General features: G+C 45.9%; 2 protein-coding genes across 3 annotated transcripts in view; one reads left to right on the top strand and one right to left on the bottom strand.

Moving 5' to 3' along the window:
* Positions 1 to 85: 85 nt before the first annotated feature.
* On the bottom strand, positions 86 to 12,700 carry tmem169 (transmembrane protein 169). 2 transcript variants are annotated; one of them, XM_033024979.1, is made up of 3 exons: positions 12,661 to 12,700; positions 6,290 to 6,648; positions 86 to 1,723 (listed from the first exon to the last, which is right to left on the bottom strand). In XM_033024979.1, the coding sequence occupies exons 2-3, from the start codon at positions 6,558 to 6,560 to the stop codon at positions 1,101 to 1,103; spliced, it is 894 nt and encodes a 297-aa protein (XP_032880870.1). In that variant the 5' UTR covers positions 6,561 to 6,648; positions 12,661 to 12,700; the 3' UTR covers positions 86 to 1,100. The 2 variants fall into 2 exon arrangements, with proteins under 2 accessions (XP_032880870.1, XP_032880869.1); XM_033024978.1 differs by lacking the exon at positions 12,661 to 12,700 and having other exon boundaries at positions 6,290 to 7,078.
* The window catches only part of xrcc5 (X-ray repair cross complementing 5), a 72,979-nt gene continuing 62,875 nt past the window's right edge, over positions 12,695 to 22,798 (top strand). Inside the window, exons 1-4 of the mRNA XM_033024968.1 lie at positions 12,695 to 12,748; positions 16,611 to 16,724; positions 17,968 to 18,151; positions 22,323 to 22,371. Of these exons, the coding sequence (XP_032880859.1) occupies positions 12,731 to 12,748; positions 16,611 to 16,724; positions 17,968 to 18,151; positions 22,323 to 22,371 (365 nt within the window). The 5' untranslated portion in view covers positions 12,695 to 12,730. The remainder of the gene's footprint in view (positions 12,749 to 16,610; positions 16,725 to 17,967; positions 18,152 to 22,322; positions 22,372 to 22,798) is intronic.

Below are 22,798 nucleotides of genomic sequence, written 5' to 3'. Positions count from 1 at the left end.
TAAAGCCTAAATCATGCTTTAGGAGCCTATGTGTGACATGATATCATCTTCACTCTAAGGTCTGTCATTAATGAATGAACAACTGTTGTTATATATGATACATTTATTGTACAAAATGCTTCGTGCCACAGTATTAGTGCTGAAGGTTTTAACGTTGTACATGAATGGTTCAGTAAATCTTGACCTCATTATATTTATAGAAACCATACAAAATCTATCGCTGGACCTGCCCATATTCATGATGTAAGCAGATCACCCCAAATAAAATAATAGTGTTGTAGTGTGTTAAATTTCCCGTAGATTTGTCTTAAACCGCAGATGTTATGTTTAACTTGCAGTATTGACATTGAAACCATTTATCAATTATACTGTAAAAAACATTCATTTAGCTTTTACTTACAAGTTGATAAGTACTAAAAACACATCTACGTTATTTTAAAAAACAGATGAAAACACTCAGATTAGCACCTGGACAGGCTAGCACTGTTAAATAAATAAATAAATACACACATACATCGAGTTCAATATCCAAAACTTCAATTTGCCCCAAAAACCATCATTTGTACCACCCTATGTAGGCAGGAACTGCAGATGCCGGTTTAAACCGAAGGTAGACACAAAATACTGGAGTAACTCAGCGGGACAGGCAACATCTCTGGAGAGAAGGAATGGGTGAGGTTTTGGGTCGAAACCCTTCTTCAGACTTTGTACCATCTGCCAGGTGAGTAACTTTGGTCCTTCACCAGGGGGGCTACTTGTAGGTGAGGCAGAGTTGGCTGGTTGAATTAAACTTCATATTAGTGGGAAATGGCAGGTATCAGGCTCACTCTGATTCAACAGCCGACTCTTGCAAATATACAAATAGTTCACATTTTAAAACAAACGTTAGTTGCATGCAGGTAGACAAAAATGCTGGAGAAACTCAGCATGAATGGAGCGAAGGAATAGGTGGCGTTTCGGGTCGAGACCCTACTTCTTTAGTTACATGCATATATTCTCTGATCCATACAGTAAATTCAAGGAAGGTCTGAACTAAATAGTGCCTTCATTTAGTTTCTTCGTAGTGTTGGGCAGCTTCCATCTCTCTGGATCTTCACTGGTTACACAGCAGACGTTTGCTCTCCGGCTGATGCTGCCTTTCCCGACAGGCTACCCGAAACATTGTCAGACTCCAGTAGCTCTACGATGCTGTACGGGGAGCAATCCTCCAGTCCAAGTATTCCAGCCAACCAGCCACAGAAGCCTTTCTCCATGTCCCGCACGTCTTGCCACCACTCAGCAAATGACCAGGAAACCTGTGTTATGGCTGTGTAGACACTGATGGACAATGAGATCACTGTGATTAGTACCGGATAAAACACAATTAGAATGGGGCAAATTGTGATCTTATGCCAGAAGGTGCGTTCTTCATTGTAGACCAAGAAAATGTTATACCAGGTGATGGTCCCATAGTAAAAGGAAACAATGAAAGACAACAGAAAGACCACAGGAGCACAAAGCAGGCCCCAGAGCACTGCATGAGGGCCCCAGTACAGTCCAACATCACATGGTTGCTTCTTCCTTTCTTCCTCTGACTGCAGGATCTCCTTAGACTTGGCCAGTTCCTGGAGTTCCTTCTCTGTTAGTGTGACGTGGATATCCACTATCTGTCCTTTTTTCTTGCCCCGGGTGATGGTGCCAGTGAGGGTTACACATCTGCTGTCAGCAGGCAAGCTCCAGCCACCTATCCAACAAACACATTTATATAAATCTGTACTCAAATAAACAATTACTCATCTTGCATTTCCAACCTCAGGTGGTGTTAACATGTCTGCCGATGTTTTCTGAAGTTTCCTTTCAGTGACAAAGTGACAAAGTGACATATAGGTTCAAATCTATTCTAAATGGTAAACGAGAAGCAATAATCCAAATGTAGTCACCGAGTTACACAGCATGGAAACTACACACCACACCAACTGAACAACAGACAGCCAACCATGTCATCTCTGGGTGCCCGCTCTACCACCCAGCAAAGGACCTGGCAGACCTTGACGCCAACAGAGGCAACAACCTGGCTGCTCAACACCCGGCTTGAGATCTAACTATTCCTTTGGTTTATGTTTCACTCGCAAGAAGATGAAGACTACACTCTACCAGGCGGCGCCTGAGCTCCTCACTTCACCTATATTTCTTCAAACTTTTTCCATCCCTGTATCTGCCAAGTGCATTTTAAACATTGTTATTGTACCCATCTCTGGTAGCTTGTTATAAGGAACATCTAGAACATAGAAATGAACCGCACAGGAACAGACTCATCGGCCCACGTGCCCAGAAACTCATCTTCTCTTCCTGCCCGTGATCCATATCCATCAATACCCTGCATATCCATGTTCAAGAAGGAACTGCAGATGCTGGAAAATCGAAGGTCGACAAAAATGCTGGAGAAACTCAGCAGGTGCGGCAGCATCTATGGAGCTCCATTGATGCTGCCTCACCCGCTGAGTTTCTCCAGCATTTTTGTCTACCTGCATATCCATGTTATTGACAAGCATTTTAAATGCCACTATCGTGTCTGCCTCCACCACCACCCCTGGCAGCGCGTGCGTTCCAGGCACCCACCACACTGTGTGGAAAAACAGCCCTTCAGGTCCGTTACATTATTCTCCTCACCATAAATTTATGCCATTTAGTTTTAGACTCTTCTGCCCTGGGAGAGTGAGTACAATCACTACATCACCCCTCAACCAATGCTCCAAGAATTCAGTGTGTTCTTATAGCTCAACTTGCCCCCCAGTCCTGGTAACATCCCCATGGAACTATCCTGCATCTTTCCAGCTTAATCGCATTCTTCCTTTAGCTGCGTGACTGGAACTGTGCACAATTCCCCACTTCTCTTTCCCCACTTCCTGTCCTGATCCACACTCCACAACACATTGATTCCTCTGAACATTACTCGTTTTTTGCCCCCCTCCATTTAAATAATAATCTGTAATTAGTTGATAAACAGTAATTAGTAGCAAAGTAGGAAGCTATTTGGAAGATAACTAGGAAAGCAAATGATCAGTTATTTATGGGTTTGAAGAAATGTCACTTGTCTGCTTTGACAATTTTGTGAACTATCTACGATACCACCCACTTCAATGTCTCTGCAATCTTACTATTCATGCCTTGTCCATTCTCATCCAAACAGAGAGAGCCATACAGTGTGGAAACAGGCCCTTCGGCCCATCTTGCCCACACCGGCCAACAATGTCCCAGCTACACTAGTCATAGTGATACAGTGTGGAAACAGGCCCTTCAGCCCAACTTGCCCACACCGGCCAACAATGTCCCAGCTACACTAGTCATAGTGATACAGTGTGGAAACAGGCCCTTCAGCCCATCTTGCCCACACCGGCCAACAATGTCCCAGCTACACTAGTCATAGTGATACAGTGTGGAAACAGGCCCTTCGGCCCAACTTGCCCACACCGGCCAACAATGTCCCAGCCACACTAGTCCCACTTGCCTGCTCTTGGTCCATAACCCTCCAAACCTGTCCTATCCATGTGCCTGTCTAACTGTTTCTTAAATGATTGGATAGTCCCAGCCTCAACTACCTTTTCCGGCAGCTCATTCCATACACCCACCACTCTTTGTGTGAAAAAGTTACCCCTCGGATTCCTATTAAATCATTTCCCCTTCACCTTGAACCCATGTCCTTTGGTCCTCGATTCCTCTACTCTGGGCAAGAGACTCTGTGCATCTACCCGATCTATTCCACTAATGATTTTATACATCTCTATAAGATCACCCCTCATCCTCCTGCGCTCCATGGAATAGAGACCCAGCCTACTCAACCTCTCCCTATAGCTCACACCCTCTAGTCCTAGCAACATCCTCGTAAATCTTTTCTGAACCCTTTCACGCTTGACAATATCTTTCCTATAACACGGTGCCCAGAACTGAACACAACATTCTAAATGCGACCTCACCAACGTCTTGTACAACTGCAACATGACCTTCCAACTTCCATACTCAATACTCTGGCTGATGAAGGCCAATGTACCAAAAGCCTTTTTGACCACCTTATCTGACTCCACCTTCAAGGAACCATGCACCTGTACTCCTAGATCCCTCTGCTCCACAACACTACCCATAGGTCAACCATTCACTGTGTAGGTCCTGCCCTTGTTCGACATCCCAAAATGCAACACCTCACACTTCTCTGTATTAAATTCCATCAACCATTCCTTTGCCCACCTGGCCAATCGATCCAGATCCTGCTGCAATCGTTCACAACCATCTTCACTATCTGCAAAACAACCCACTTTTGTATCATCAGCAAACTTGCTAATCTTGCCCTGTATGTTCTCATCCAAATCATTGATGTAGATGACAAACAGTAACGGGCCCAGCACCGAACCCTGAGGCACACCACTAGGCATAGGCCCCCAGTAATGGCCTAGTACTGATCACTAAGGCACACCACTAGTCATAGGCCCCCAGTCAAAAAACAACTTTCCACCATCACCCTCTGCTTCCTTCCATTAAGCCCATTCTCTATCTGGTGGCCAGCTCTTCTTAGATCCCATGCGATCTAACCTTCCCAGGTCAGTCTACCACGTGTAACCTTATCAAATGCCCTGCTCAAGTCCATCCAGGCATCGTCTACGGCTTTGCCCTCATTAACCTTTTTGGCTAATTCTTCAACAAACGGAATCAGGTTTGTAAGATATGATTTCCCACATACAAAACCATGCTGTATCCCGAATCAGTTCTATCTATCCAAATGCAGCAATATCTTATGGTTGGCAATCCTCTCCAGTAACGTGTCTGCTACCAATGTTAGGCCGACAACTCTATTGTTCCCCGGATTTTCTTTGCACCCATCTTAAATAAGAGGCAGAACATTGGCCATCTTCCAGTCTTCCAGCACCTCACCTATTCTAATGATCATTCATATATCACAGCCCAGGCACCTGCAATTTGATTGAGTTTAGTTTCAAGATACAGCACGGAAACAGGCCCTTCGGCCAACTGTATCCATGCTGACTCTCAATCACTTGTTTACACTATCCCACTTCCGACATACTAGGAGCACTTTACAGAGGCCAGTTGAGCTGCTAACCTGCATGTCTTTGGGATGTGGGAGAAAACTGGACACCCAGAGGAACCACAGGGAAAATGTGTAAACTGTGTACAGACAGCACCCGGTCAAACTCAAACCCAGGTCTCTGGTGCTGTCAGGCAGCAGCTCTACCAGCTACTGTGCTATCCTATTTATTTTCTATCTTCCTTTAGTGTTCTCGGACATATCTAGTCAGGGTAATTTATCTACCACATCCGTGTACCTTCTCTCTAACCCCATTCCAGGGTTGAACAATCAAGGGCTGGATGAGATCCAGAATCAAAAATGAGCAGACTCAGTCACTCACTCACTCACAGACTCACCCGCACACTCACTCACAGACTCACTCACTCACCCACTCGCTCGCTCACTCACTCACTCACTCACCCACTCATTCACTCACTCACCCACTCACTCACTCACCCACTCATTCACTCACTCGCTCACTCACTCGCCCACTCACTCGCTCACTCACTCACCCACTCACTCACTCACCCACTCATTCACTCACCCACTCATTCACTCACTCGCCCACTCACTCGCTCACTCACTCACCCAGTCACCCTACTCACTCACCCACTCACCCACCCACTCACTCACTCGCCCACTCACTCGCCCACTCACTTGCTCACTCACTCGCTCACTCACTCACCCTACTCACTCACTCGCTCACTCACCCACCCACTCACTCACCCAGTCACCCTACTCACTCACCCACTCACTCACTCGCTCGCTCACTCACCCACTCACTCGCTCACCCAGTCACCCTACTCACTCACCCACTCACTCGCTCACCCAGTCACCCTACTCACTCACCCACTCACTCACCCAGTCAATCACTCGCTCACTCACTCACTCACCCACCCAGTCAATCACTCACTCACCCACTCACTCAGTCACCCACACTCACTCACTCACCCAGTCACTCACTCACTCACTCGATCACTCACCCACCTAGTGGCCCCTCTTCCCACACATGCTCACTCCCCTACCACAGCTTTCACTGTGATCGCCTCACACACAGTATTTGTTCATTTGTGCCTTACAAACAGTTCAGGTTGTGAACAGATCTCAGGAATGGATCGCAGTTGTAACTTGGGGACTTAATTTAAGGTGAACAGTAAATGATAGCAAAGTAATAAGAGAAGGTTGAAGTTGGGAGCTGTGGGTCAACGTGTGGTTATGACATTGTTCTAGTACCTTCTACAGCTGGAGGACATAGGAAGTTTGTCCTTTCTTCAGTGTTCCTCGTTGCACTATCCGGATCTTGTTTGTCTTCCTCAACCTTCTCGCTGCCTGTACGGTAGATTATAATCGACTCTGGCCTTGGCTCCCTTTTCCTCTTTTTTTTCCGCTCCATGGTAAGTTCTCCATCCTTCTCAAACATGCCAGCGACCCGAGCAGGTTTGTGTGGGGAGCCTTGATGTGTTACCTGAGTTGCCTGCTCCATGCCAATGTTGTTTTGAGGCATTTGGTGGGTATTTGTTGAACAGTGTTCGAGTTACACTGAAAATGCTTTTGCTTCTGATAATTCTGCGTGTGCCATGGACACAAAACGCCTGTTATTAAAACATTTAAACACACAAAATATTCAATTCTGGATTAAAAACAAGAAAAACAAATGACAAACTGAAATTCCCCCTTTCTTTTCGGCACTGGGAACTTTTATGAAAGTTGAGTCATGTATCAAACCTTAAATTGCAAGATTAACTTTAAAAAATGTACTAAATTATACAGATCCAGCTGCCATGCTTGCTCAGCCGGCAGTGATGACTGGGAAGTGAATGTGATGACAGTAAGCACTGGTGATGAGTTGGAAAACGAAGGGACTGCATTTCCCCTTCCACACCAGGCTGGGAAAGATGCAGCCCTAACACCTCACCTTATTTCAGGGCAGAAAAATTGGCAAGTGTGGAAGTGTCTGTGGAAGAGCTCTTTGCAAACATTGAGCACAATTCAAGAAGTTGTAAGGTGCTCATGGAAAAGTTTGGACAAAAAAATTAGGAAAAGGGGAGATGCAACGAGACCTGGGTGTCATGGTACACCAGTCATTGAAAGTAGGCATGCAGGTGCAGCAGGCAGTGAAGAAAACCAATGGTATGTTAGCATTCATAGCAAAAGGATTTGAGTATAGGAGCAGGGAGGTTCTACTGCAGTTGTACAGGGTCTTGGTGAGACCACACCTGGAGTATTGCGTTCAGTTTTGGTCTTCTAATCTGAGGAAGGACATTCTTGCCATAGAGGGAGTACAGAGAAGGTTCACCAGACTGATTCCTGGGATGTCAGGACTTTCATGTGAAGAAAGACTGGATAGATTCGGCTTGTACTCGCTAGAATTTAGAAGATTGAGGGGGTATCTTATAGAAACTTACAAAATTCTTAAGGGGTTGGACAGGCTAGATGCAGGAAGATTGTTCCCGATGTTGGGGAAATCCAGAACAAGGGGTCACAGTTTAAGGATAAAGGGGAAATCCTTTAGGACTGAGATGAGAAAAACATTTTTTTACACAGAGAGTGGTGAATCTCTGAATTTTCTGCCACAGAATGTAGTTGAGGCCAGTTCATTGGCTATATTTAAGAGGGAGTTAGATGTGGCCCTTGTGGTTAAAGGGATCAGGGGGTATGGAGAGAAGGCAGGTACAGGATACTGAGTTGGATGATCAGCCATGATCATATTGAATGGCGGTGCAGGCTCGAAGGGCCGAATGGCCTACTCCTGCACTTATTTTCTATGTTTCTAAGAGTTAAGGTAATTAACTGGGGGACGGCTGACTTCAATAGTGTAAGACAGGACGTGGGAAAACAACAACTAATAAGTGGCAGGCATTTAAGAGAGTTTATATGAACCTGTAAAACAAAGATGGTCAGTTTTTGGTTAACAAAGGAAATTGAGGTTTCAGCAGGATAGAAAAAAGTTCTTTAAGGTTTATAAAGGAAAGATCTTAAGAAAGCAGTATGAAGGCTAGATAGATGCAGGAAACATGTTCCCGATGTTGGGGGAGTCCAGACCAGGGGCCACAGTTTAAGAATAAGGGGTAAGCCATTTAGAACGGAGACGAGGAAACACTTTTTCCACACAGAGAGTTGTGAGTCTGTGGAATTCTCTGCCTCACAGGGCGGTGGAGGGCGGTTATCTGGATACTTTCAAGAGAGAGCTAGATAGGGCTCTTAAAGATAGCGGATATGGGGTGAAAGCAGGACCAGAGTACTGATTGGGGATGATCAGCCATGATCACATTGAATGGCGGTGCTGGCTCGAATGGCCTTAGGGTGCTGAGAGCTCTCTTATACCTGCATTAAGGAGGCAATTAAACATACCTGAGCAATTACAAACACCTGCAAAGCCATGTGTCCCAAACATTATGGTGCCCTGAAATGGGCGGGACTATGCATAAACGCAGCTGTAATTTCTACATGGTGAAACCAAAATGTATAAAAATATCCTTTAATAAAATCTGACAATGAACACCTTAACCACATGTGATTTTTTTCTATTACAAATCTCAAATTGTGGAGTACAGAGGCAAATAAATAAATGATGGGTCTTTGTCCCAAACATTATGGAGGGCACCGTGGCATGGTACAGCACAGGAACAGGCCTTTCAGCCCATAATGTCTCTGTTAAACAAGATGCGAAGACCAACTATTATCTGCCTGCGCATAATCCATACCCCTCCATTCCCTCCATATGAAAGAAGCTATCCAAAAGGCTCTTGAATGTCACTACAGTCTCTGCCTCCACCACTGCATGGCCGTGCATTCCAGGACCCCACCACTCTCTTTAAAAAAAAACTTGCCTTGTCTAAAGAGGGCCTCGACCTGAAATGTCACCCACTCCTTCTCTCCAGAGATGCTGCCTGTCCTGCTGAGTTACTCCAGCATTTTGTGTCTTTCAGTGTAAACCAGCATCTGCAGTTTCTTCCTTCACATACAATGATCCTTTCTTTTATATAGACAAGGAAGCTTGTTTTTCAGCAGTGTGTTCTGTGTGAAAGCGGTAACTCAGCGGGGCAGGCAGCATCTCTGGAGAGAAGGAATGAGTGAATGTCCCATGTCTTTTGTCTGCTGGTCATGTTCAGTCTTTAGTCTGAATTATTGACTTCAGGAGGTCCCATTCTGGAGAATACGCCCCAATCTCCATTTATGGGGAAAGTGTGGAGAGAGTGTCCAGCTTTAAGTTTCTGGGCACTCACATTTCAGAAGACCTCACATGGTCCACAAACACCGCCGCGCTGGTCAAGAAGGCACAGCAACGACTGTTCTTCCTGAGGACATTAAAAAAGACTGGTCTGCCCCAACAGCTGCTGACAACGTTCTACCGCTGCACCACAGAGAGCATACTAACGTATGGCATCTCTGTGTGGTATCTCAGCTGCACGGAGGCGGAGAGGAGAGCTCTTCAGCGCGTCGTCAACAGAGCGCAGAGGATCATCGGGACAGAGCTACCAGCCTTGGAGGGCATCTACCACACGCGGTGCCTCAGGAAGGCCCTCAGCATCCATAAGGACTCATCACACCCCTGCCACGATCTGTTTCAACTACTTCCCTCCGGCAGACGTTACAAGGCCTTCTACGCCCGAACCTCCAGACTCAGGAACAGTTTTATCCCGAGAGCTATAGCGGCTCTGAACCGGCCCTAATGAGTGCCCCCCCACCCACCCCCTTTGGACAGTCTCCCTCAGATGGTCACGTCAATCAATTCAGCTTGTTTATTTATGTATTGTATTTATTTACCTTTCTTGTACATCAGTGGAGCTGCACACTAAATCTCGTTGCACTGACGTGCAATGACAATAAAAGATATTATTATTATTATATTATTTTAGTTTTAACTCCATAGTTTCTTTGTTTTGTTAGTTATATTCAGTTTTTAGTTAAGATCTGTGGATATTTCAATGCTTTGCTCTGATGCTGTATGACCATTGTGCTTCAATAAAAAGTTTTAAATGCGACAACTAAAGTCGACAAGTCATTGAGAATTCCCCCTCTCCTCTCTACCACCACCACCTCTCTACCCCTTCACCCTCTCTATCTCTACCCCTCCCCCTCTACCCCCCTCCCTCTCTAGCCACGCCTGCGCAATTGGGGGCTATGCATGGGTGGATAGGGCGGGGGATGGGGAAAAGGAGCAAATAAATATTAAATAATATCCGGGGGGGGGGGTGGGGGGTTAGTGTGTGTGTGACACCGCAGGCCGCGCCTCCCCTCCCCCCCCCCCCCCCCCCCCCCCCCAGGTTGAAGGGATGGGACCCAACGGGTCCCACTTGGTCTAGTTGAATATAAGTCAGGAAGTCATGATGCAGCTCAGACTTTGTTTAGATTACATTTGTAGCTCAACAAGACTTCATTCAAACCAAAGGTAGAAACAAAGTGCTGGAGTAACTCAGTGGGACAGGCAGCATCTCTGTGGAGAACGTGGACAGGTACAAAGTGCTGGAGTAACTCAGTGGGACAGGCAGCATCTCTGGAGAGAAGGAATAGGTGACGTTTCGGGTCTTGTTGAACTGCATCATGGCCTGCTGATTCTTATATTGCCCCAACCAATTAAGACGAGCATTCAATACATCTACTTCTTTTGTCACTTTCAGGGAGCAATGGACCTGGAGACCAATGTCCCTCTGTATTTTGAGTCTACCTTCGGTTTAAATCGGCAGCTGCAGTTTCTTCCTACACAAGACTTTGTTTAAACCACATTTGGAATATTGTGTGCAGTTCTGGTTGCCAGAACGATGTGAAGGTTTTGGAGAGGGTGAGGGGAGGTTTACCAGAATGCTTCCTGGATTATCCTACTGGGGTAAGATTCCTGGGGTATTATCTTTCAAACTTTGATTATTTTACCTAGAACGCTGAAGATCGAGGAGACCTGATAGAAATATATATAATTATGAAAGCCATAGATAGGGTAGACAGTCAGAACCTTTTTCCCCAGGGTGGAAATGGCAAAGATGAGCGGGTATAGCTTTAAATAGAGATGGGCAAAAGTTGAAAGAGATGCATGGGGTAAGTTTTTGTTTTACACCGAGGATGGAGAATGCCTGAAGTTGCTGCCAGAGGTGCTGGTGGTGGAGGTAAATGTGATAGTGCTGTTGAGAAGCTTTTAGACAGACATATCATTTTGCTAGGCTTGGAGAGATATAGATCATATGCACGCAGAGCAGATTCAGTTTCCTTGGCATCATGTTTGGCACCTTGAGTAGATGCAGCTGAGGCTGATGGAGTTATACAAAATAATGAGGGTTAGTTAGGGTGGATAGTGAGAAGATCTCCCCGTGAAAATGTCCAAATCCAGAGGGCAAGGAAGAAGAGGTTTAGACGAGATCTGAAGAATTTTGGTTTCTACCCAGAGTCATTGTAAGCTACAGAGTAAGTGTTGGTAAATGGTATTAATATAGATCAGTGCTTGATAGTCAGCGTGGATAGAGTGGGTCAAAGGTTTATGCTGTACAACTCAATGACAACTCAACTCTTTTTATGCCGTACAACTCAATGACAGGGGTTAAAATAGCATGGTAAAGGTAATGCTACAGTGGTTATGGGAGATTTCAACATGCAGGCAGACTGGGAAAATCAGCTTGGTACTGGACCCCAAGGAGTTTGTACAGTGCCTCCGAGATGGATTCTTAGAGCAGGCTACCAGGAAGAAGGCAATTCTGGATTTAGTGTTGTGTAATAAACCAGATTTGATAAGGGCTTGTATACTCTGGAATTTAGAAGGATGAGAGGGAATCTTATTCAAACATATAAGATTATAGACAATAGACAATATGTGCAGGAGGAGGCCACACGGCCCTTCGAGCCAGCACCGCCATTCAATGTGATCATGGCTGATCATCCACAATCAGTACCCCGTTCCTGCCTTCTCCCCATATCCCCTGACCCCTCTATCTTTAAGAGCCCTCTCTAGCTCTCTCTTGAAAGTATCCAGAGAACCGGCCTCCACCGCCCTCTGAGGTAGAGAATTCCACAGACTCACCACTCTCTGTGAAAAAGTGTTTCCTTGTCTCCGTTCTAAATGGCTTGCTCCTTATTCTTAAACTGTGGCCCCTGGTTCTGGGCTCCCCCAACATCGGGAACATGTTTCCCACCTCTAGCGTGTCCATATTCTTGTATGTTTCAATAAGGAGCGATAAATGTTTAGTGGAGACATGAGACAGCTGTAGGATGGATGGATAAAGAGATGAACAGTTCCCAGACCAGCGGTCTGTCCGTTCCCTCCTTCCCCAGAGGTGATGTTGCCTGGGCCGCTGTTGCTCCAGCACCGTGTGTTTTGTTGTAAGATCAATCCTGGTAACGGGGTGGATGGAGGTAAAGGATAGTAATGTTGTGTTTAACATGGACAAGACCAGGGGCCGGGAAACACCACGGGACAAGCAGCATCTGTGGGGGAGGGAGGGAGGGAACTGGCGCTGGTCCGTGTCGTGTCCACCCGAGCCCCCGCGCACACCCCGGCTCTCGCCCACTCACCCACACCCCGGCCAGACCCACGTTACTCCCCATCACCCACCCTCTCCCCCGGCCCCCAACACCAGACCCACGTTACTCTCCCCCTCACTCCGCCATCTCTCACTCACCCGCACCCCGGCCACCGGCGGTTGCGTCACTTCCGGGAGGCGGCCGGAAGCGCGCGGCCCGGAGCGGAACATGGCGCGAGCGGCCAAGGTGTGTGTGTATATGTGTGTATGTATGTATATATGTGTGTGTATATATGTGTGTGTATGTATGTATGTGTATGTATGTATGTGTATGGGTGTGTGTATATGTGTGGGGTGGGGAGGTGTGTGTGTATATGTGTGTATGGGTGTGTGTATGTGTGTATATGTGTGTATGGGTGTGTATGTGTATGGGTGTATGTGTATGTGTATGGGTGTGTGTGTATGTGTATGGGTGTATGTGTGTATGGGTGTGTGTATGTGTGTGTATGTGTGTATGGGTGTGTATGTGTATGGGTGTATGTGTATGTGTATGGGTGTGTGTGTATGTGTATGGGTGTGTGTGTGTGTGTGTATGTGTGTGTGTATATGGGTGTGTGTATGTGTGTGTGTGGTGGGGAGGTGTGTGTGGGTGGGGGGGGGGGGTTGTGTGTATGTGTGGGGAGGTGCGGTGTGTATGGGGGGGTGAGGTGAGTGGTGAGGTGGTTAGTTGGGTTGTTGTGTGTGTGGGGGGGAGGGGTCGAGGTAAGTGGGTTGAGCGGGGCTGGGAAACAGGTTCTTCGGCCCATTGAGGCCAGTCTGGCCAAGGCACCCTCCTGATCCGGCCCCAAACCCTTCCCATCCATATACTAGGTAGACAAAAGTGCTGGAGAAACTCTATCTATGATGCTGCTGCACCCGCTGAGTTTCTCCAGCACTTTTGTCTACCTTCGATTATCCAGTTTCTGCAGTTCCTTCTTAAACACCATCCATACACTATGTAGGTCTTTTAAAAGTTGCTGTTGTACACTCTTCTACCCTCTGAAAGTTCATTGCACCAAACACATCAACTTGTGTGAGAACATTGGCCTCTCTGGTGGACCTACCAGCTCTCTTTGCTGAGAAGGGATGATCTTGTCTTCCAAATGGAAGGGCAGGTAGTGTGGAAAAAGCAGGGAGTCTGCAGAAGGATTTGGACAGGATGAGAGAGTGGGCAAAGCAATGGCAGATCCCAACTATGCAGTCATGCACTTTGGTAGTAGGAATAAAGGCATAGACTATTTTCTAAATGGGGAGAAGATTTAGAAATCAGAGGGGCAAAGGGACTGCTTCAGTGGAGTGCTGCTTCAGGATTCCCAAAAGATTAATTTGCAAGTCAAATCTGTAGCAAGCAAGGTCAAGAGACAAGTGTGTTTTATCGTCGTATGTCCAAAAACAGAACAATGAAATTCTTACTTGTATCAGCATAACATATGTAAACATAGTACTCTGTAAAACCTATATTAAACAAAAAAAGTTCAGTTTATATTTGGAGCTTATTTGAAAGTTGGAGTGTTTGATAGCCTGATAGTTGAAGGGCAGAAATTGTTTCTGAACCTGGCCGTTTCAGTTTTCAGGCTCTTATATCTTCTTCCTGATGGCAGGAGTGAAATGAGAATGTAGCCAGGGTGGTGTGGGTCTCTAATGATGCTGGTTGTCTTTTTGAGGCAGTGACTCTTGCTGATTGCTTCGATGTGGGGTGATCAGTACCCGTGATGGACTGGGCAGTGTTCACTACTTTTTACAATCATCTTCTTTCCTGGGGGGACAAGTTGCTGAACCAGGCCGTGTTGTAACCAGTCAAAATACCCTCTACTGTACATTTGTAGAAGCTTAAGAGAGTTTTTGCTGACATACCGAATCTGACCAGTCTTCTCAGGAAATAGAATAAGTGAGTTCGGTATTCCGACTGCGCATGCCCAGGTCATAGGTCACTAGCTATAGACTCTCGGCAATGGTGGTGTTGCATTGTGTGCAGGTTTAGGTTTTGTCCCGCGGTCTGGGACGGGGTAGGGGACGGAGTTGGGATCAGGCCAGGCCTCGGCTCTCTGTCGATGCGGGTACTGTTGAGTTGCTGCTGGGCTGTCCCCATCCCCTCCCCAGTGTCCCGTCCCTGTCCGGAGGTGTCCAGGGTGGCGCTGGGCTGGCGGGGCGGCTGCGAACTTGCAGCTGCTGTCTCCAGCTCGGCTCTGCTTGTCCTGCCGGGTTGGCCGGCAGCGCTCCACCTCCACCCCCCTCCCCTCAGTCCGACACCGAGATCCTGCTGAAGATGGGCAGCTGGTGGCTGGATGAAGTGGCAGCGGGTACCGTAGGGGCAGAAGCCAGTGGTGTGCAAGGTACGTCTTGTACTTGGGGTGGCGGATGAGAGAGCGCAGCTCGGCCAGGCCGTGGGCGAACTAGCACTTGTTGCCGTAGCGGTCCATCGGGGAGCGGATTCCTCTGGAGTTGGAGCGGGGTTGGGCTGGAGTTGGAGCTGGCTGTGGGTCTGTGGCTTCTCTGGCAGTGGGCCTGGGGGCCGGTGTCCCGTCGGTCCGGACGTCTCGGGCCGCCCCCCCCCCCTGGCGGGGATGGGGCACTCAAGTGGGGTGGGGGAGGGGGGAAGAACCGGGGACGGTCCAGTGGCGGTTCGGCAGCGCTTGTGGTGCCGGGGTCACGGGTTGGATGGTGGCTGCAAATGAGGCGCAGTTCTGCGGATGAGTCGGTCCAGTCCCCACCCCCCCCCCCCCGGTCTGTGGATTGACTGATGGAAATGCACTGTGTGTATGATTTGGATGAGAACGTACAAGGCAAGATTAACAAGTTTGCAGATGATACAAAAGTGGGTGATATTGTAGATAGTGAAGATGGTTGTCAAACATTTCAGCAGGATCTTGATTGGTTGCTCATCTGGGATGAGGAATGGTTGATGGAATTTAATACAGAGAAATGTGAGGTTTTGCATTTTGGAATGTCTAACGTGGGCAGGACCTACACAGTGAATGGTAGGGCTTCTGGGGAGTGTTGTAGAGCAGAGGGATCTAGGAGTACAGGTGCATGGTTCCTTGAAGCTGGCGTCACGGGTACATAGGGTGGTCAAAAAGGCTTTTGGCACATTGGCCTTCGTCAGTCAGAGTATTGAGTATAGAAGTTGGGAGGTCATGTTGCAGTTGTATAAGACTTTGGCAAGGCTGCATTTAATGTATTGTATTCAGTTCTGGGCAGCATGTTATCGGAAAGATGTTGAGTTGGAAAGGGTACTGAGAACATTTACGAGGATGGGCTAGGGCTTGGGGATCGAAGCTATAAGGACAGGTTGTGTAGGCAGCGCATGAAGATAAGCAATGATCAAAACAGAGATGTATAAAATCATCAGAGGAATAGATCGGCCTGCACATGTTCCATGTCCCTCTATTCCTGGCACATCCATGCGCTTATCTAAAAGTCTCTTAGATGCCACTATCATATTTTGTGGAGCACTGTTGCCCGAGCTCCCCCTCTTATGCGGCTGATGTTTGTTCATTCTTCAAATTTAAATTATGAAGGGGCAGAGTCCTAATTTTCTTTTTTACCCAAGTCTCTCTGCTCCAAAGTGCTGCAATTCAACACATGGTTATGTCTCATTGTAGCAAACACATTTCACTTGCTTTTGATTGCCGATACAAGAGTGTTTTCAGTCATTTTTGTGCCAGTTAACTGACCTCCACTATATCTTGAGAGTCTCTTGGCCAGAGTAGAGGAATTGAGAATCAGAAGACAGGTTTAAGGTGAAGGGGAAAATATTTGATTGGAATCTGAGGGGTAACTTTCTCACACAATGGGTGGTGGGTGTATGGAACGAGCTGCCGGAGACGGGGACTGTCGTAACATTTAAGAAACATTTGGATAGGTACGTAGATAGGACAAGTTGAAGGATATGACCAAATGCAGTCAGGTGGGACTAGTGTGGATGGGACATGTTGGTCTGTGTGGGCAAGTTGAGCCGAAGGCCTGTTTCCACTCTCTATGACTGGGTCACCATGGACCTAATGTTTGAATTATGTGTTTTTGTGTTATAATGTCATTTTATTTTGAAAGACTATTTGCTGTTCTTTCAGAGTGCCATTGTTCTATGCTGGGATGTGGGATATACAACAAACCTCGTGCCACCAGGGGAAGAATCATCATTTGAACAAGCAAAGAAAGTTGTGCTACTATTTCTCCAACGTCAAGTAAATAAATGTTCTTTGCATAATATTTCCACTTTTCTCATTTATTGCAAAATTAAGAGGGCACTATCTTTATTAGAAATACTCACTATAAACATGTTGACAACACTGAATGGATTGGTCTGTATCGCCAATTAAGCCTTCAAAAGAGACAATGCAAAGATTTAAATGTTGACACAAAATGTCAAAGAGATGTGACTCACTGAGCTACATGGAACTCAGAGCTGTAGATGTAATGTCGTCATTCAGAACAAGTACACTAGGTGAAAAAAATCTCTCTGAACTCAAAGTACATTGTGATTTTTATATCCTTTAGCTGCAAAGGTAATAGCAAGAAATTAATTGCAATTTCAGTAGTTACAGCTACCCACCTTACTTCAATATATTGGTTGTTCATAAGTAGTTCCAAAGAATGATACAGCAAGTAAACAAAAACTGCAGATGATGGAAATCTTAAATAAAAACAGAAAGTGCTGGAAAAACTCAATAGGTCAGTTAGTGATGTGCGCCCCCACCAATCTTTCAAAGTACTTAGTAAGAGTCAGACAGCAAAGAAACAGAGCCTTTGGTCCTGCTGCTCCATACCAACCAAGATCAGTTCAGTTTAATTTAAATGTTATTCCCTTTATCATGTATCTGTACACTGTGGATAGCTCGATTGTTATCATGTATTGGCTTTCTGCTGTTTGCTTAGCACATAACAAAAGCTTTGCACTCTACCATACGCGACAATTAACTAAACAAAACTAAACTAAATGACTGTGTAAGGTCATCCCTTATGGGGGCCTGTCCCAATTAGACAACTGCAGGAGACTATGCAGTTGCCACATGTTCGCGGGTGGTTGCTGGGGAGTCGCCTTCATGGTCGTGAGGAGTTCCCACATTTTGGAACTAGTCGCGGTGTCATTATGGTCACCGCGAATTTTCAGTCTGAAGAAGGGTCTCGACCCGAAACATTGCCCATTCCTTCTCTCCAAAGATGCTACTTGACCTGCTGAGTTACTCCAGCATTTTGTATATACCTTCGATTTTACCAGCATCTGCTGTTCTTTCTTACGAGGTTTGTAATAAATGTGAGTCAGACATTCAAATGTCTTGTAATTCCAGCAAAGAACTTCAATCATTTCTCAATCAATTTGTTTGACTGAATTCAGTGTAAGTTTGAAATAGTCCATGAAAAAATAAAATTGCTCATCTTCCATGTTGTGTAAACTGATCCATCTTTGTGTGTTTTTGTTTGCTCTAGGTTTTTGCTGAGAATAAAGATGAGACAGCTTTAGTCCTGTTTGGGACTGACGAAACCTCTAACCCACTTGCTAAACCAGACCAATACCAGCACATTTCTGTGTACAGAAACATGATGATCCCTGACTTTGATCTCCTGGAAGATGTTCAAAGTCGTATTGTGACAAGTAATGAGCAAGCTGACTGTATCCTTTCAGCCAACAGCTATTTGAGGAAAGTAAACAATGAAGACAAGAGTCGAGTCAAGAGTATTTAGTTGTCATCTGCAACATCGACAGAACAATGAAATTCTTGTTTGCAGCAAGTTAACAGGCATAACATTATCCAAAGGCCATTTATGTTAATCATCAATGCAAAGAGATATTTTGACAAATCTATGGTGGAGGAAGGAGATGGCACAGAATGGTGATTATTGGAGGTCTGGACATAGGGAAATGGCAATGAAGGTTTTAATTTCCTTTTCCTTTTAGAAAAATAGAAAATGGGTGCAGGAGTAGGCCATTCAGCCCTTCGAGCCTGCACCGCCATTCAATATAATCATGGCTGATCATCCAACTCAGTATCCTGTACCTGCCTTCTCTCCATACTCCCTGATCCCTTTAGCCACAAGGGCCACATCTAACTCCCTCTTAAATATAGCCAATGAACTGTGGCCTCAACTACCTTCTGTGGCAGAGAGTTCCAGAGATTCACCACTCTCTGTGTGACTCTTTGGGGATCATAAGATCATGTGATAGGAGCAGAATGAGGCCATTCGGCCCATCATGTCTACTCCACCATTCAATCATGGCTGATCTGTCTCTCCCTCCTAACCCCATTCTCTTGCCTTCTCCCCATAACCTCCGACAACCTCATGGCTCCATCCTATTGAGGCGTGATTGACACTTAATCCACCAAGCTCAACTTTTATCTTTTGACTGCTTAAGTGTTCAATTCCATTCACACACAGACATCGATGGGTGCCTGGAACACAGTGCCTTGGTGGTGGTCGAAGCGGATACAATAGTGATGTTTAAGATCCAATTAGACAGACACATGAACAGACAGGAAATTGGGGGATATGGATAATGTGCAGACAGATGGGATTAGTTTAATTTGGTGTCATGGTTGGCACAGATGTTGGGCTGAAGGGCCTGTTTCTGTTCAAGAACAAACTGCAGATGCTGGAAAATGGAAGGTAGAGAAACTCAGCGGGTGCGGCAGCATCTATGAAGCGAAGGAAAAAGGGCCTGTTTCTGTGGTGTACTCTTATGTTCTAATTCCTTGGGTAATTACATTGTCAGTATCTGATTATAGCAAAGTCTGGGCAATATTCAGGCATGGTATATTTGTGCTAGACAATGGCAGGCGACATCAATTCCAACAAGAGATGGTCTAATCATCTAATTACATTCAAAGGTGTCACCATTGATCAGAAAAGTAATGTGTAACCAAAGGCTGTTTATAACAGCATTTAAACAACATGTGGACAGGTACATGGATGGGAGGGGTTTAGAGGGACATGATCCATATCCCTCCATTCCCTGCATTTCCATGTGCTTTTCCAAAAGCCTCTTCAACTCCACGATTGTATCTGCCTTCTATGCTGCACACGTAGATGTTTGAACGAGTATTTGGAGACATTCCGAATTTCCTCTGTCTCCTCGGAAGTAGAGATGTTGGTGTGGTCACATTCAAAGTTGGTAACAATAGACAATAGGTGCAGGAGTAGGCCATTCGGCCCTTTGAGCCAGCGCCTCCATTCAATATGATCATGGCTGATCATCCACAATCAGCAACCCGTTACTGCTTTCTCCCCTGACTCCGCTATCCTTAAACACCTGCATTCACATATTGATTGGTCACCTGTATAACACCCAGCAACAGTCCCTTCAGTACACCACTGGTTATAAGTTTCCAATCACAAATAAACTGCAACATTAACCTCTGCCTCATCCCAACAACCCAGTTTTAAATGCAATTTATCACATTGCTATTTCAAGAGAGAGTTAGATTTAGCTCTTAGGGCTAAGGGAATCAAGGGATATAGGGAAAAAGCCGGAACAGGGTACTGATTTTGGATGATCAGCCATGATTGCATTGAATGGCGGTGCTGGCTCGAAGGGCCAAATGACCTACTCCTGCACCTATTGTCTATGTTTGGCCCACAGCCTGAATACAATTTGGGGCTGAAGTCTAATGTAAGACCACGTCACTCCCCTTATTGACACAATCATGGTGAAATATTCGTAATTCAGCTGGTGAGAATTGGGTCATTTGGCCTATCAAGTCTACTATGCCATTCAATCGTGGGTGATCTATTTTTCCCTTCCAACCCCATTCTCCTGCCTTCTCCCCGTATCCTTTGGCAACCTTAATAATCAGGAAGACTATGAAACTCTACGTTAAAAATACCCCATGACTTGGCTTCCACTGCCGCCTGTGGCAATGAATTCCACAGATTCACCACCCTGTGGCAAAAACAAATTCTCCTCATCTCCAATATAAAGATGCGTCCTTTTATTCTAAGGCCGTGCCCTCTTGTCCTTGACGCTCTCACTACTGGAAACATCTTCTCCACATCCACTCTAGGCTTTTCATTATTTGGTAGGTTTCAATGATCCTCCCTCATCCTATACTCCAGCAAGGTCAGGCCCAGAGCCATCAAATGCTTCTTGTACGTTAACCTGGATCACTAAACCACCTCTGGACCTTCTCCATCTTCCACACATCTCTCCTCAGATATCGGCCCCAAAACTGCTCATAATATTGCAAATGTGGTCTGACCAGCACCTTATAAACCCACAGAATTACATCCTTGCATTTATATTCCCTGTTCAATCAAATTAATTAAGCAAGATCTCACTTTAACAAAGCCAAGCTAACTATCTTTGACTCGTAGTCATAGGTGATAGGAGCAGAATTAGGCCATTCGGCCCATCAAGTCTAATCTGCCATTCAATCATGGCTGATCTATCTCTCCCTCCTAACCCCATTCTCCTGCCTTCTCCCCATAACCCCTGACACCCGTACTAATCAACAATCTATCTATCTCTGCCTTAAATATATCCACTGACTTGTGGCCTCCACAGCCGTCTGTGGCAAAGAATTCCACAGATTCACCACCCTCTGGCTAAAGAAATTCCTCCTCATCTCCTTCCTAAAGGAACGTCCTTTAATTCTGAGTCTGTGCCCTCTGGTCCTAGACTCTCCCACTAGTGGAAACATCCTCTCCACATCCACTCCATCCAGGCCTTTCACTATTCTGTATGTTTCAATGAGGTACCCCCTCATCCTTCTAAACTCCAGCGAGCACAGGCCCAGTGCCGACAAACGCTCATCGTATGTTAACCCGCTCATTCCTGGTATCGTTCTTGTAAACCTCCTCTAAACCCTCTCCAGAGCCAGCACATCCTTCCTCAGATAATGTGCCCAAAATTGCTCACAATATTCCAAATGCAGCCTGACCAGCGCCTTATAGAGCCTCAGCATCACATCCCTGTTTTTGTTTACAAGCCCTCTTGAAATAAATGCTAACATTGCGTTTGCTTTCTTTACTACCGATTCGACTTGCAGATTAACTTTTTGGGAATCCTGCACCAGCACTCCCAAGTCCCTTTGCACCTCCGATTTCTGGATTCTCTCCCCATTTAGAAAATAGTCTACGCCTTTATTCCTACTACCAAAATGCATGACTCCACACTTTGCTACACTATATTCCATCTGCCACTTCTCTGCCCACTCTCCCAACCTGTCCAAGTCCTTCTGCAGAGTCCCTGCTTTCTCTACACTACCTGCCCCTCCACCTATTTTCGTATCATCCGCAAACTTGGCCACAAAGCCTTCAATCCCCTCGTCCAAATCATTAATATACAACGTGAAGAGTAGCGGCCCCAGCACCGAGCCCTGCGGAACTCCACTAGTCACTGGCAGCCAACCAGAAAAAGCCCCCTTTATTGCCACTCTTTGTCTTCTGCCATCCAGCCAACCTGCTATCCACGCTAATATCTGCCCTTTGATACCGTGGACTCTCATCTTCCTTTGCAGCCGTGTGGCACCTTATCAAAGGCTTTCTGAAAATCTAGGTAGACAACGTTCACTAACTCTCATTTCTGTCCTGCTATTTACTTCTTCAATGAATGCCAGCAGATTCGTCAGGCAAGATCTCCCCTTCACAAAACTATGCTGACTTTGGCCTATTTTATCGCAAACTTCGAAGTACTCCTTTACAATGGACTCTAATATCTTACCATCGCAGTTCTTGGTTAGATTTACATTTATGTGTATAATAAAATAGGATTACTCAATATGTTATAAAATATAAAACTGAATTAACATTTTGTTTTTGTTAATGTTTGAACCTTGACAATCCTCAAGTTCTGGATGCCCTAATTGTCTGCATGGACTTGCTTCAGGAACAGACCTTGTAAGTACTCAAATAACTTGTTGGTGTTTGCGGCTCCTGTGTTTTATTTGAGATGTCAATGAGCTGAAGAATGAAATATTGCTTTTCCATGTTCTTAGAGATGCTGCCTGACCCGCTGAGTTACTCCAGCACTCTGTGAAATGTCACCTATCCATGTTCTCCACAGATGCTGCCTGACCCGCTGAGTTACTCCAGCACTCTGTGAAACGTCACCTATCCATGTTCTCCACAGATGCTGCCTGACCCGCTGAGTTACTCCAGCACTCTGTGAAACGTCACCTATCCATGTTCTCCACAGATGCTGCCTGACCCGCTGAGTTACTCCAGCACTCTGTGAAACGTCACCTATCCATGTTCTCCACAGATGCTGCCTGACCCGCTGAGTTACTCCAGCACTCTGTGAAATGTCACCTATCCATGTTCTCCA

The sequence above is a fragment of the Amblyraja radiata genome, chromosome 7, assembly GCF_010909765.2.
Source record: "Amblyraja radiata isolate CabotCenter1 chromosome 7, sAmbRad1.1.pri, whole genome shotgun sequence".
Classification (NCBI taxonomy): domain Eukaryota; kingdom Metazoa; phylum Chordata; class Chondrichthyes; order Rajiformes; family Rajidae; genus Amblyraja; species Amblyraja radiata.
The sequence above is the reverse complement of the archived record's forward strand: the minus strand, read 5'-3'. Positions and strand labels throughout refer to the sequence as shown.

Excerpts from the sequence above, each read along its gene's own strand:
- tmem169 (XM_033024979.1), bottom strand. The coding sequence starts at position 6,560 with ATGCCTCAAAACAACATTGGCATGGAGCAGGCAACTCAGGTAACACAT. Across the intron at positions 1,724-6,289 it reads ATGTCCTCCAGCTGTAGAAG|GTGGCTGGAGCTTGCCTGCT; the intron begins GTACTAGAACAA and ends TTTGTTGGATAG.